Source organism: Gavia stellata, chromosome 1 (genome assembly GCF_030936135.1).
Source record: "Gavia stellata isolate bGavSte3 chromosome 1, bGavSte3.hap2, whole genome shotgun sequence".
Taxonomy (NCBI): domain Eukaryota; kingdom Metazoa; phylum Chordata; class Aves; order Gaviiformes; family Gaviidae; genus Gavia; species Gavia stellata.
The window spans coordinates 107,288,777-107,301,758 of NC_082594.1; the positions used below are offsets into that span (position 1 = coordinate 107,288,777).

At 36.8% G+C, this 12,982-nt stretch overlaps 1 protein-coding gene across 1 annotated transcript in view; it reads right to left on the minus strand.

Annotated features, from left to right (window-relative positions):
- Positions 1-12,982, minus strand: part of NCAM2 (neural cell adhesion molecule 2) — a 314,409-nt gene that overhangs the window by 32,638 nt on the left and 268,789 nt on the right. Inside the window, 1 exon segment of the mRNA XM_059819966.1 lies at positions 4,580-4,760. Coding sequence (XP_059675949.1) covers positions 4,580-4,760 — 181 coding nt within the window.

Sequence of the window (12,982 nt, forward strand, 5' to 3'; positions counted from 1 at the left end):
CCACCCAAATCATGCTATACGTCACATATGTGGGGGGAACCTCATAGTTTTGGGGATAAAAGACGGAGAAAATGATTGTTAAGGTGGGAGAGAAGGACCTCGATACCTGACAGACCAGTCGACGGGCTGCGTTCTCTCCTTCCACCCCAGGCAGGGACGCCTCTCTGGGTAAGCGCTGCGCCTCTCACCCTCTGGGTGAAAGTTATTCTGGGGTTGTTGTATTACTATCAAGTTTGCTAGCAATATTAACCTTAATTAGTAGCACTATTGTAGTTAATGAATTTATCAACCGCAATCTCTAATCTGTTAATGTCGCTTCTAATAAAAGAACTAATTTCGATTTTTGTGCATCTGCTCAGTGCAAATCCTTTTTGCTGGGGCTCTGATAAATGAATCAGTGAAAGTCCTGGGACTCTGACAAATTTTGAAACTGAATTCCTTTTAACACGATAGGCACCTGCATAGATCTTCTGCTCCTAATTTCTGAAAATATATCTAACACTTACAGAAAGTATCCTCTTTTAACACCTTCCATTTTACCTCCTTTTAAGATTCATTTAATATAAAACTATAGATCTGCTTTTAGGTTTCAATAGTTATGGTTCAGAATGACAGCTGATATGGATACTTTTGTACCAGCTGCACAGTAGAAAGCCAGGATCTCTATCTGCCCTGCTGAGAAGGAGTAAATGGACCCATAGAAATTTGCTGTAGTGTCGGCTCTGGGAGCTGATGGAGTTTGGTTGCTCCTGGTGACAGCTAGTCAGAGAGTTTGTTATGGTTGCTGAGGTTAGTCTATGCTGTCCTAACACTGATAAAGAGCTAAGAGCTAAGGCACACAGCTCCCTTGAGAATCCCTTTTCTCACAGGACTAGAAGAAGCTTAAAACTATAGAGAAGTCAGAACAAATTTTCTTAAAATATCACAAATCAGTACTTAAAATCTGATAAAGACTTCACTCAGAGGCAAGCACACCGATGTTGGAGTTGCACCTGCCAGCAAGTACTGCCAACTAACATCCCTAGTGAGATACTGGAATACATAAAATACTGCATTTAAGACTATGCCACTCTTTCCTCGAAGCATGATTCTTAAATACATGCTCATATGCCTAAGTAAAAAGTGAAATACAAAGATGGAATTGCTGACTGCAAAAAATAACTCAAAAAAGTAGGAGTAAAATTATATACATATATAGATATAATATATAGTAATGCATGTATAAACATATACACACACGTGAATGTATTTATACATACATTTATTTAAGGCAAAGCGTTTTAAGAAATTGGTTTTCTGAGTATTTCTCAAAGTCAGTGCAAGGTTCCACTGGTAAAACCTTCAGAAAACCAGGAAAGTTTTAATAAAAGGATTACAAATTCTGAGGAACTAATCACAAATTTGAGCGATTCAGTGAATGGATACTGTGTTATAGGCCTAGGAACAGAAATTACAAAATCAAGTAGACATATAGTTGGAGGCTGCTGAGGCCAACCATGTGAAAATTTGTCTCATTTATGCACCTCACTGATGCCAGACAGCAATTTGCAGCCTCAGGCTCCTTCCTAGACATGACTGGTAATGGAAGATCATCATATTGTGTTATTATAGAATTGACTGCCAGCCAGGAGCTGGTAGTTGCCCACACTTACACAGCAAGCAGAAGTTGTGGACTCAGTGCCCACAAGAGTTGTATATTCACCTAAGTAGTGTTTTGGCTTCCAGTCCCTGCCCTCAGGGATTACTACTTCTGCCTTATATCCAATGGCTCTTGAAAGCATAAGCAAGCTCCTTCTGCAGGAATCAGAACCAAAGTTTTATTTCTTGTGACAACTCCGACTTCCCTGGTAAGCACCCATCGAAGGACAACAAGTGTATCCTTGCCTCCATCTCTCTACCACTTCTCTGATTAATTGCATTAGCTTGCACATATTTTCACCAGAATAGTATGTCAGCTATTGTTAACCATCACGATATCTAGAGGATCCCAAAATTATCTTGGGATAAGTAATATCCATGAGATTGCATACATAGGATCCACAGATATCTTGGTTTTAATTACATTTAGAGCAAGACAGAAACACTCAGTTCAGCTGAAGTGCCATAGATCTGGGCACATATAGATGAAAACCTTCAGAAGTCTTAGAAACTTTTCTAATAATTGCATGAATAATTGGGAAGGGAATCTCAGTCATGAGAAGCAGCTAAGTGAGCACAGGATAAGTCACGCAGATTTCATTCAAAAGTCTGCCTAATTTCATTCTTGTCGTCTAAGTCCTTCTTAGGACCTAGCTGTAGATGCCTTGCTGCAAATACCGAAGCCTCAAAGCAGGCAAATAGTGCATCATCCGAGTTGACTAACTGATAGCAGAAAGAATTATTCTGCTCAAAGTTAAGCATTTTATACAATTAGTTTTAAAAGAGTAGGTTCATACTTTTGCAACAATGTTTTTTATATATAATATATTGCAATAATAATATTATGCCATTTCAAAACAAGATAACCGTACTGACTCATGCATATGAACATTAATGTTCCACTGATTGTAAGTTTCTTTTGACATACTTTATAAAATTGCCTACAGAATGTTCTTATGATGGGAATTTCACACTCTTTTCAGGCTTAGCAAAAACAGTTGTCAAGGAAACTAATTAGTTCCACAATCGTAATTGCAATAATGATTCATATAAAGAAGACCTGATGTTAAATAGTGTAACAGACTTCTTACAACTACCTAGACGTTATGGGAGAGCACTGAAAGTAAAAAGCCCCTAAATACCTATAAAACTGTTCGGAGAAAAATGTTCTATCTATCTTCTGAAACTAAATTAACTAAGCTGCTTTTTACTTGAATGTCCAGAGACCATCTGCATTATCATTTACACAGACATATCATGTTTCTCTCAGTTACAGCAGCTGTGACAATAATATGGGATACTTTAAATAATTATAACAGGTTAAAGTGAGATTGCATTGCAAAACAAGATTTGTGTTTCAAATATACAAAATTGAAAAATGGCTTATCCCTTCAATTTACCTAAATAAGTTTTTATTTATTTTTTTACTTGATAAATATTTTTATTTCCTTGGGACAATAAGTTTTCCTACATTTCTTTTTCTCTTTTCTTTTTCAATCATGTAGTGAAATTTTATTTCTGTATGATGGCAATCACAAGGCACTATCTGTTTAAAAACAGGTACACAGGGCCTATTGAGGCCCTGAATTTCAATCAAAATGCAAATCAACTCTCACCACTGCAATTCAAGTGCATAAACCAAGTATTTATAGTAGAACTGGATCTGAACCTATTAATGAACTACAAATGCCTATTCCTTTCTATAAATGCAAGTAACAATGCTTCTGATATCAACAAATTGCTATGGAATATTAAAAAATGTTGCAGAGATCTTGAGGTAACTTCCCTGAAAATACATTTGAAGAAAACTTGCAATAGACAGAAAAATAATTAGTTATTTCAAATTTTTCTGATGACACAGTAGTCTATGACTCATTTAAACTCGTTGCCACGTTACCAAGATCAATGCTAGTCAGATGCTCAGACTGAAACACAGGTATTGATATGGTTTAGTTTTTAATATATTGTCCATTAGATTTATTTGGCAAGATTTAAATTTGACTCTAATACTCTAATAGTTTTATATATGGCATACAGAAAATACTATGTTAGAGGATTTAGCACCTGATTTTAAAATGGTAATGATGACTCTGATCTAATTTGGAATTTATTATAAAATATATCAGCTTATAATTTAGAGAAAAAGTTTGAAGTCTCTTCCTCATAACATTTGCTTCATAAAAATTAAAATTACCCATCATATATCAGAAATTACCATCATATTTTAGGTATATTCTGAATGAAATAATTTTGCATTGTTGTACCAAAATATAACTTTACATTGGGAAGCATTAAAACCTGATAAATTAGTTACTGAAACAGTGACTCTTAAATACTATGCAGTTTTCCTTAAAAAAATTCCAAACTTTCCTATTTACACACTTGAAAATATGAACATTTATATAGATTTCAAAGCCTGTAAAAATGGCCTAATAGAAGGCTGTATGCTCACCATGTTAGGGTGAATCAGTAAGACAGTATCTAAACAAGACTACTTGAATTCTTAACCTCATCAGACACTAAAATAAATACTTTTATTACATGTGTATCTTGAAAGACATGTAGAGATATTTTGAATTGAACTAAAATCAAGAATTCTAACAACTAGGTTGCTTACAACAGACAAATGAGCAACACAAGGCAACTTAAAAAAGGTATAGCAGGTGTATCTTAAATACTATGTTTCTTGTTAACTGCCATCATCTGGGTTGAAGATTCAATATTTGTTCTGTACTTACAAATGACTCTATTGCTAAAAGAAAAGTAGGACATGGGGTCCCATTTAAGGGTTTTGAATTAAGTCTTTTTTGATAATAGAGTATGGGGTCTTGGGCTTTGTCAGTTAAAGAAGACACCAGTTACCTATGTTCAACTTACACACATTAGTGTACTATGAGTAGCAAACAATTCATAGAGAGAAAACACTCTAAAATTAACTTACCTGTAATAATGTTGGGCTTTGGTGGCATGCTGAATTCATACAATGTTGGTTCAGAATAACCCAGTCTGTTGGCAGCTGTAATTTGTACTTCGTAACCCATTGTCCACTGAAGATGCTCTAAGATGATGTGGTCTCTACTACCCTGCACTTTTTTCTCTAGCCACTGGTCTTCCTTATCTTTCTGTAAAGATGCAAAAATTAGTTTAAATTCTCAAAACCTCTTGCATTATTTGTCTAAACTATATGTCTACATGATACACAAAAAATACAGAGTTTCATTTACAGAGGTTATGAACATTCAACTGATCTAATTTTGGAGTTCTGAGGACTCGGGCTTTTTGTAATTTTGAGCACTCCTAATCACGTTTCCACAATGTGGATTTAGTGATTTTGTAGGCAATGACTTTTAACATTTTGGCTTCAATTTATACTTTCCTCAAATACTAATGTTTATCTTGGGGAACAGCAGTATAATTATTTGCAAATGCTACTAGGAATAAATTCTGTAAAAGGTTTATTTTATATAGATGTTTCAATTACATTTTGATCAACATTTTTTAAAAGAAACTTGACATTAAACACAAACTTGAATTCCTTATGAATGAGAAAGTATTGAGAAAGTATGCAGTCCTATGTCTACACTGGTGAAAGGATACATGTAAGTCATTAAGATGGTGTTCCAGAGAAAAAAAGGGTTCTCATAATTCAGATAATTATCTAAAAGACATCTCTACAAAGGGAACAAATGAGGACTTCAGTTGCAATCTTAACTCTGGTATGTCATAAATTTGGAGTGCTTACCTTTGTGCAATGGCTCCTTTTAGTGCATAATATATTTAATTATTCTTTATACAAATGAGAATTACAAAACAACTAATAGGTAGAAGGATAAAACAATATATACTGCCAAACAAAAAAGACATCTTGTTCAAAGGAGCATCAATAACAGTCAGTAAGAATCCATGCAGTCCTATTCTTACTAAACACTGAGGTACACTACAGTGGCAAAACCTATGGCTGAGAGCCAAATCCTGGCCACCCAACCCATACAGCAACACAGACACAGTCAGTGGATATAAACTTTCTGGGAAAAAAAAACCCCTTCAAATACAGGGAAGTATAACTTTTTGCTGTAGACTACTATGCTTCTCAGTAGCTTATATTTAGGCTCTTCGCTGAAGCGTCTCCTCGACTGCTACAAGTGTCAGAGAAAATAGCATCTAAATTAGAAAGTTCAGGGCCCAATCATGCTCCTTATGCCTTTTTTCTTTTTTGTCCCCAACCTTCAGAAAATAGAGTGACACACTGAACTCCCTTATATGCACTGCTGCAATAACTTATTTTTCATCACTGAGTGTGATGGCTTTTCCTAGTTTTTCCATACTGACTTCACATTTGCTTAAACTCTTTCTTGCTTCTTCTCCACTGGCATTGGTACATGATAGTCGTGGGGATGATTAAAATACAGTAAAACATCTTTTCAAGAACATTTGCAGCAAGGTGAAAGTGCTTACTTGGTACAGCAGTAGACCAATGAAAAACATCAGAATGGTAGTCGCATTACAAATCGTGAAAAAAACTAAATACACTGGAGTAAAAATAGTTTACCCATCTGTATTGGGTTTGTGTGGCAAGGTTTTGGTAGTGGGAGGGCTACAGGGCTGGCTTCTGTGAGAAGGTGCTAGAAGCTTCCCCCATGTCCAATAGAGCCAATGCCAGCCGGCTCCAAGATGGACCCACCACTGGCCAAGGCCAAGTCCATCAGCGATGGTGGTAGCACCTCTGTAATAAATATTTAAGAAAGGGGAAAAACAACTGCACAATGGCAGCCGGAGAAGAGAGAAGAGAATATGTGAGAGAAACAACTCTGCAGACACCAAGGTCAGTGAAGAAGAAGGGGGAGGAGGTGCTCCAGGTGCCACAGCAGAGATTCCCCTGCAGCCCGTGGTGAAGACCATGGTGAGGCAGGCTGTCCCCCTCCAGCCCATGGAGGTCCACGGTGGAGCAGATATCCACCTGCAGCCTGTGGAGGACCCCATGCCAGAGCAAGTGGATGCACCCAAAGAGGCTGTGACCCCATGGGAAGCCCGCGCTGGAGCAAGCTTCTGGCACGACCTGTGGACCCATGGAAAGAAGAGCCCACGCTGAAACAGGTTTGCTGGAAGAACTTGTGACTTTGCAGAGAACCCACACTGGAGCAGTCTGTTCCTGAAGGACTGCACCCTGTGAAAAGGACCCATGCTGGAGCAGTTTGCAAAGAACTGTAGCCATGGGAAGGACCCACGTTGGAGAAGTTTGTGCAGGACTGCCTCCTGTGGAAGGAACCCCTCGCTGGAGTAGGGGAAGAGTGTGAGGAGGAAGGAGCAGCAGAAACAATGTGTGATGAACTGACTGCAACCCCCATTCCCCATCCCTCTGTGCCGCCTGGGGGGAGGAGGTAAAGAAAATCCGGAGTGAAGTTGAGCCTGGGAAGAAGGGAGGGGTGGGGGGGAAGACATTTTTATGATACGGTTTTATTTCTCATTATCTTACTCTGATTTGACTGTTAATAAATTAAACTAATTTCCCCAAGTCGAGTCTGTTTTGCCAGTGACAGTAATGGTGAGTGATCTCCCTGTCCTTATCTCAACCCAGGAACCTTTTGTTATATTTTCTCTCCCCTGTCCAGCTGAGGAAGGGGAGTGATACAGCAGCTTTGGTGGGTACCTGGCTTCCAGCCAGGGTTAACCCACCACATCATCATACAGTGAAACTGGTATTTTCTGTCAAGGATATTTTCTCATATCCTCGTGGATAATTTCTGTTGCAATCATCTGACGTGCCACTGAGTGAATCCACCCATATTTACATTCCACTGAGTGAATCCACCTGTATTATCACTATATCAAACTACTTTTACAAAATATATTTCTGTATACAACTGCTAAAATAAAAGGAGTTAATACTGATTGCTGTATCCATATGCAAATACTCCTTAGTAATATTAGGAATAGCAATGTTAAGTAGCACCATATTTTAATGGCTGTTTAAATTGGTGAGGTTTGCGAGGAGTTAGAAAAGACAAAATAATACACCTAGATTCCAAAGAATATCAACATGAAAGAAAACAGAAGATCCATAAACAGTCTTGGTGTGTGCACATACAACTGTGTGAATATATTGGGGAATTTGAAAGAGGCTCAGAATCACAGAGGAGAAAAAATATACTGAATTGGAAAATAAAGATTCAGGCTAGTAAAGTTCCTACAGGTGGAAAAGACAGCATTGCAAGCAGATATATGACTATATTTTGAAAACAAAGTGTAGAATTATATGTGATGAATAGAATAAGCTTAAGATTTGGATGGAAAACTATATAGATTTCTGTATGAGGCTGCTCTTCTGCAGACATAAGAATAAGTAAAAAGGCAGTTGTTCCACAGTTTGGTCAGGTGAAGAATAATGAAAGAGCTGAAATGTAACAGGATACCTGCGTGCTATGCCAGAGAAGTAACACCCTAAGTTTAGTTGAAAGTGAAGCCAACTGGAGGGGTTGAGATAAATGAAACAAAGTCCAAACCCTGAGCTCAAAGACAACAAAACGTTTTACAAAGAGTGACAAACACAAGCTAGGAGGAAGAAGAAAAAAGAAAGTATCTGGAAAGCCAGTTGTCTCCTTCTAAAGATAAAAAACAGATGAATTCTTCCAGAATACAATCTGCTTTTGGCATCTTAAAGAAAAAAAGAACTGCAATGTCCTTCATTATAGCTGTTATTTCACATGCATTTTCAAGTACTTTTTATTAAGTAGAGCTCAGTAATGTGTCCAGATTTATTTTACTATTAGTGTAGAAATGGAAAGAGAGGGACGAGAAAAAAAAACAAGTCTGTCAGTTAGATCTTCCTACAAATCTCCCTGTTTATGCTAAGACCCTTTAATTGGTAGCTTAAGGAGCAGAAAACAGAACTACAAATGAACGCTTCATACCTTATTAGGCTGTTCTATTACTAATACTGCTTAAAATTTATAGAAAGCTCTACATATGCAGTGTTCTACAACAAATGAAAGAAACTTCTAAATCACAAACTACAGTCTAATTTGAGGGGTGAGTTAACATAGATGTCTTCAATAATAATTTACTATTAGCAGTTGTATCATTAATATCCACCAACAAATGCACATTTTCAGAAACTGCAATCAGATCTGCAACCTCAGAGATTAAACTGTTCCTTTAGTTTCATTTTGTTTTGTTTCATATAATGTGGAAATACTCCTTCACAGAAGGTCACTGATGCTGTGAGAATAATCAATGACTGGCAATTCCTGAGGATCTTACTGCACACTTCCATTACTCTTAAATCTTAGATTCACGCTGTCCTCTTCCCAGTACAAGTCTTTGGTTGAAACAAACTTGCCACAATGCCACAGACTAATGACACTAAAAAAAAAAATAGTTATTATTTCTTAATTGCTTGTATATTGGCTTTAAATATAAGCATCAGCCAAATTTATCTCAGAGGTGTCTAAGAGCTAGATTTGTAAGACAGCTGTAAGTAACCTAAGACCTAAATAACCTGACAAAAAAAGAGTAAAGAAAGCAGTGTTACTCTCCAGCCTACCATGACCTGGCTGCTTCTCAAACCTGAGGGCACATCTGAGAACAGTGGAAATAAAGCCAATCCACTGTTTAGGCACCTAACTAATTACTAGTGTAGAAAATAACATTTCTCTCTTTAACGGTCATTTTACATTGTACCCAAGAACACATTCTCTGGGAACTCATATAAAGTGAGGAAAAGTAATTAACCCCCTTCAACCCTTTCCCTTATTCTCCCTCCTCCCTAAACTGTTGCACTGAAAGTTCTGCTCAAACAGACTTCTTACTATGGTGGTCCCTGTGATAAAAAAAGGGCAGGAGATGCCACGCGAATTTGAAAGCTGGCAGGAAAAAATATCAAGAAATCCTCACGGAAGACAATCTGATAATTTAAAGCACTGACTTCGCAAGAATTCATTACATTAGGATGGTGCTTTGTAGGTCTGGGTAATACAGGACAAATACCAAACAAAGCACAAAATGGCTGATAACGTATATAGTGTTAAAATGTACAGAAGTCCAATGATATGGCAGCTAAAGTGGAATTTAGAGATGCAAAAACATTTAACTGTTTTATGGTAGGTATCTCAGAGTGGGAGTGAATGAGAAATTATCTCTTTTTAAACGATTCATATTTACAAAAGTTTGTTCTAGAACCTATCATAAAGCAGCAAAATGAACACAGTCCTCCATCAACATAGCCAAACATGACTGAAGTACATAACCTATCAATCAAACACTTGTCACTGCCAAAATTCAGAGCATTAATAGTAACACTGTCACAGGTCAACAGGGTGAACAACTTTTATACCTGCAAAAACTAATTGCTCCTCTAACATTTCCTCCTAACATTATTATGGACATAAAAGGAAAAAATAAATTAAATGCTGTTATTGTTTTTCAAAATAGGATTTTAATAATTTTTTCTTGCTTCTACCTAAAAGTTTGTAACCATAAAAGATGGATATTTTTATTATTTCATTCTAATTTCAAATTTTTACTGAAACTTGGCATGCCAGGTAAAAACAAAAACAACCCCCTCCCCCTTTTTTTTTCTAGATTACTCTTGGCATTCTGTGACATGAAGATATAGAAACCGAATTCCCTTTTCAAATAACTAAGAAGCCTATTTCAATACTTGCTTTTTAAGCATTATGAAGTAATTCAGGATATGGTACCAAAATCATAACTGAAGGCTGGTAACAAATCTCTTCAAGGTATTATACTGATACGTATTTTCAGGGAACAGCAGGCAACGTTATGCATCAAGCACAAATTCACAGTTGCAACATGTGCAGCTATAGAATATCCATCACGGTCAAAATGCACTTGAGCAGTAAGCACAAACTTTTGCTTGCGACTATGTGAGTCGTGCGTAAGTGATTATTCCTGTATGGTGAGCACACATTGCATGCTGTTTCTGGTGCTAAGCTTAACCTGCGTAACAGCTTCCAAAGGCTACTTTTGTAGCCTGCTTTTCTCTTACAGGTCTGTGCCTGGTCACCCACCTGCCCTGAGCTGCTGTGGCAGTCTCTCCCTGTATCCCAAGTGCTCCTTCCTCCTGGCCTTCCTTATCACCTCACCTTCTCCTTAGTTTGTACAATCTCTTCAACCGCCCCCACTCTAGCTTTTAGTTTATTACTACAGGACTTGGTAAATAACACAGCAGATAATAGCCACATACATATTTCCCTAGTAATTTGCATGCATGAAGCTTAACATCCATTGTGCAACACCAGCACCTCATCATGTGTCCCCCAACCAACGTTAAAAGAGCAATAAGCAGGAACAACCAAAGAGGAGCTTGAGTCGGCCCCCATTAAAATTATACAGTTACTATGAGAAATGTGGTTGGGGGGTCACCTCCTGCATCGGACAGGATGCTTGCCTAGGGAATCCCCACCACTGCTCTTCCCAGATGGCTACTGAAGAGTGGTTTTCCCTTCTCTTTCTCTCTCTTTTCCTATTCTTTCCTAAGGTAACTTTGAAGTCAGTGTATGCCATCAGCTTCAGACTCCATCAGTGAAGCTTTGTAAGACTGTCTTGACTTCCCTTGCATAACAGCATGGATCAATTGGAGGCTGCTACTCATCAAAATTGCACAGTACCTACTTCTCTGGAATACAGAACAAAACGTGAAGCTTCTTGTTTTAATGCGATTATAGTTAGCAAGTCCTGCCCATATTATGAATAAACTGAATTTAGGAAAGCAATATTTGACAGAACAAAACACGTGATTTCCAGAAAAAGAAAACTTACCAATTGCCCTAAACCTGGCTGTAATAATGCTTCTTAATATTGCATCTTAAAGGCTGTCCTTCTCCCAGTTTAAAAAAAAATAATCTGTATAAAACTTAAATATGAGAAAACTGAATTTTAACAAGACATAAGCTGTTATGAAATACAAAGAAGAAAAAGCCACTGATGTATAGCTTGTTATCTAACATGCTCTTTAATATATTGGTCCAGGTGCTAATAATGAGGCTGGCAAGTGTTACAGGAAAGCTAATGAAATATGATCAATGGGGAAGATAGAAGAGAAGCAGTCAACAGGTAATTAAGAACTTTAAATAGCATCCATTCATTCTGATTAAAACACCAAAAAATTATGGTGCTTTTTTGTTGTAGGAAGGCCTTTAATTTACTCAAATTGCTTTTTCAATTGGAAGCTTAAGGAGATATGGATTTGAGGTCCAAGTAAAAGCTATCTTCTTCAGTAACCTATTAAGTTTCCAGTTACTGCTTAAACTGTATATTTATCTTTCAGCAATACACATGAAAAGTGATCTTTTATACTATAATATTGTACTTTAGTCAAAACACTAGATCAAAATCAGGTTTCCAAAAATATTCAGGATAGATCCAAAATCATTTAGCTTGCTTAAATCATAGAAACAGATTAAATTCCATATACTGCATGCATATATTATATCCAAATGTTTTATTTTCTTATCTTCTCAATTATAAATCTTAGAGGCATTGTAATCTAACTAGGAAGCTCAATCCTACAAAACTGCATTGCATCTTGTAATGCATAATTTACTACCCTCTCTCTTTTACAATTACTTTTATGCCAACTGTACTCACGGGATTGAAAGTCATTTAAAAAGGTCAGTTAACATTTAGGGATCAGTGATATCAAAATAACTGCTGGTTATTCCCTCAGGCTACTCTTAAAAGCTCTACCAAATTTTTCTCAATTGATTTGGAGCTACCAATCTTCTTCGGTTATACTTAGCTTAGGAAAATCATTTTACATGCCAGGTTTAGCACTTGGATAATCCCAGAAATACAATCAAAAAGTTATATTATAAGAAACATCAGGAAATGTGAAAAAAACTATTACAAAATAAGGAACTGGCTTTTCCTTTTTGGGAACACCAAAACAGGTTCTGCATTTCATTTCTCAATGATTGCTTATTTCTGTTCACTACAGTCCTCACCACCTTCTGTTTAACATGTCTAAATATCTGATTCTACATTCCTAATCTCTTTCAGACTCTCAAAATGGACATGTAAATCTGCTATTGAACCCTGGTAAAATGTCTTTTTACTGGGTGTAGTCAGATAAAAGTAGTATAATCTTCCTAAAAGAACACAAAGAAGTTATTAGAAAACACACACTTTTGAATTAAATTCATTGCTTTTGCCAGCTGTATAGTTAATTCTTCAACCCAAAAATTTCTACACATAGTATATCAGGAAAGGAAGTATATTTTAGCTACTTTAATAATAAAAAAAAACCCCACCTTTTTTTTTTCATAGAAAAAGAAGCTACACAATGCAGAAAAGCCTGTTTTCTAAACTTGATAGATTTGGTGAGAAC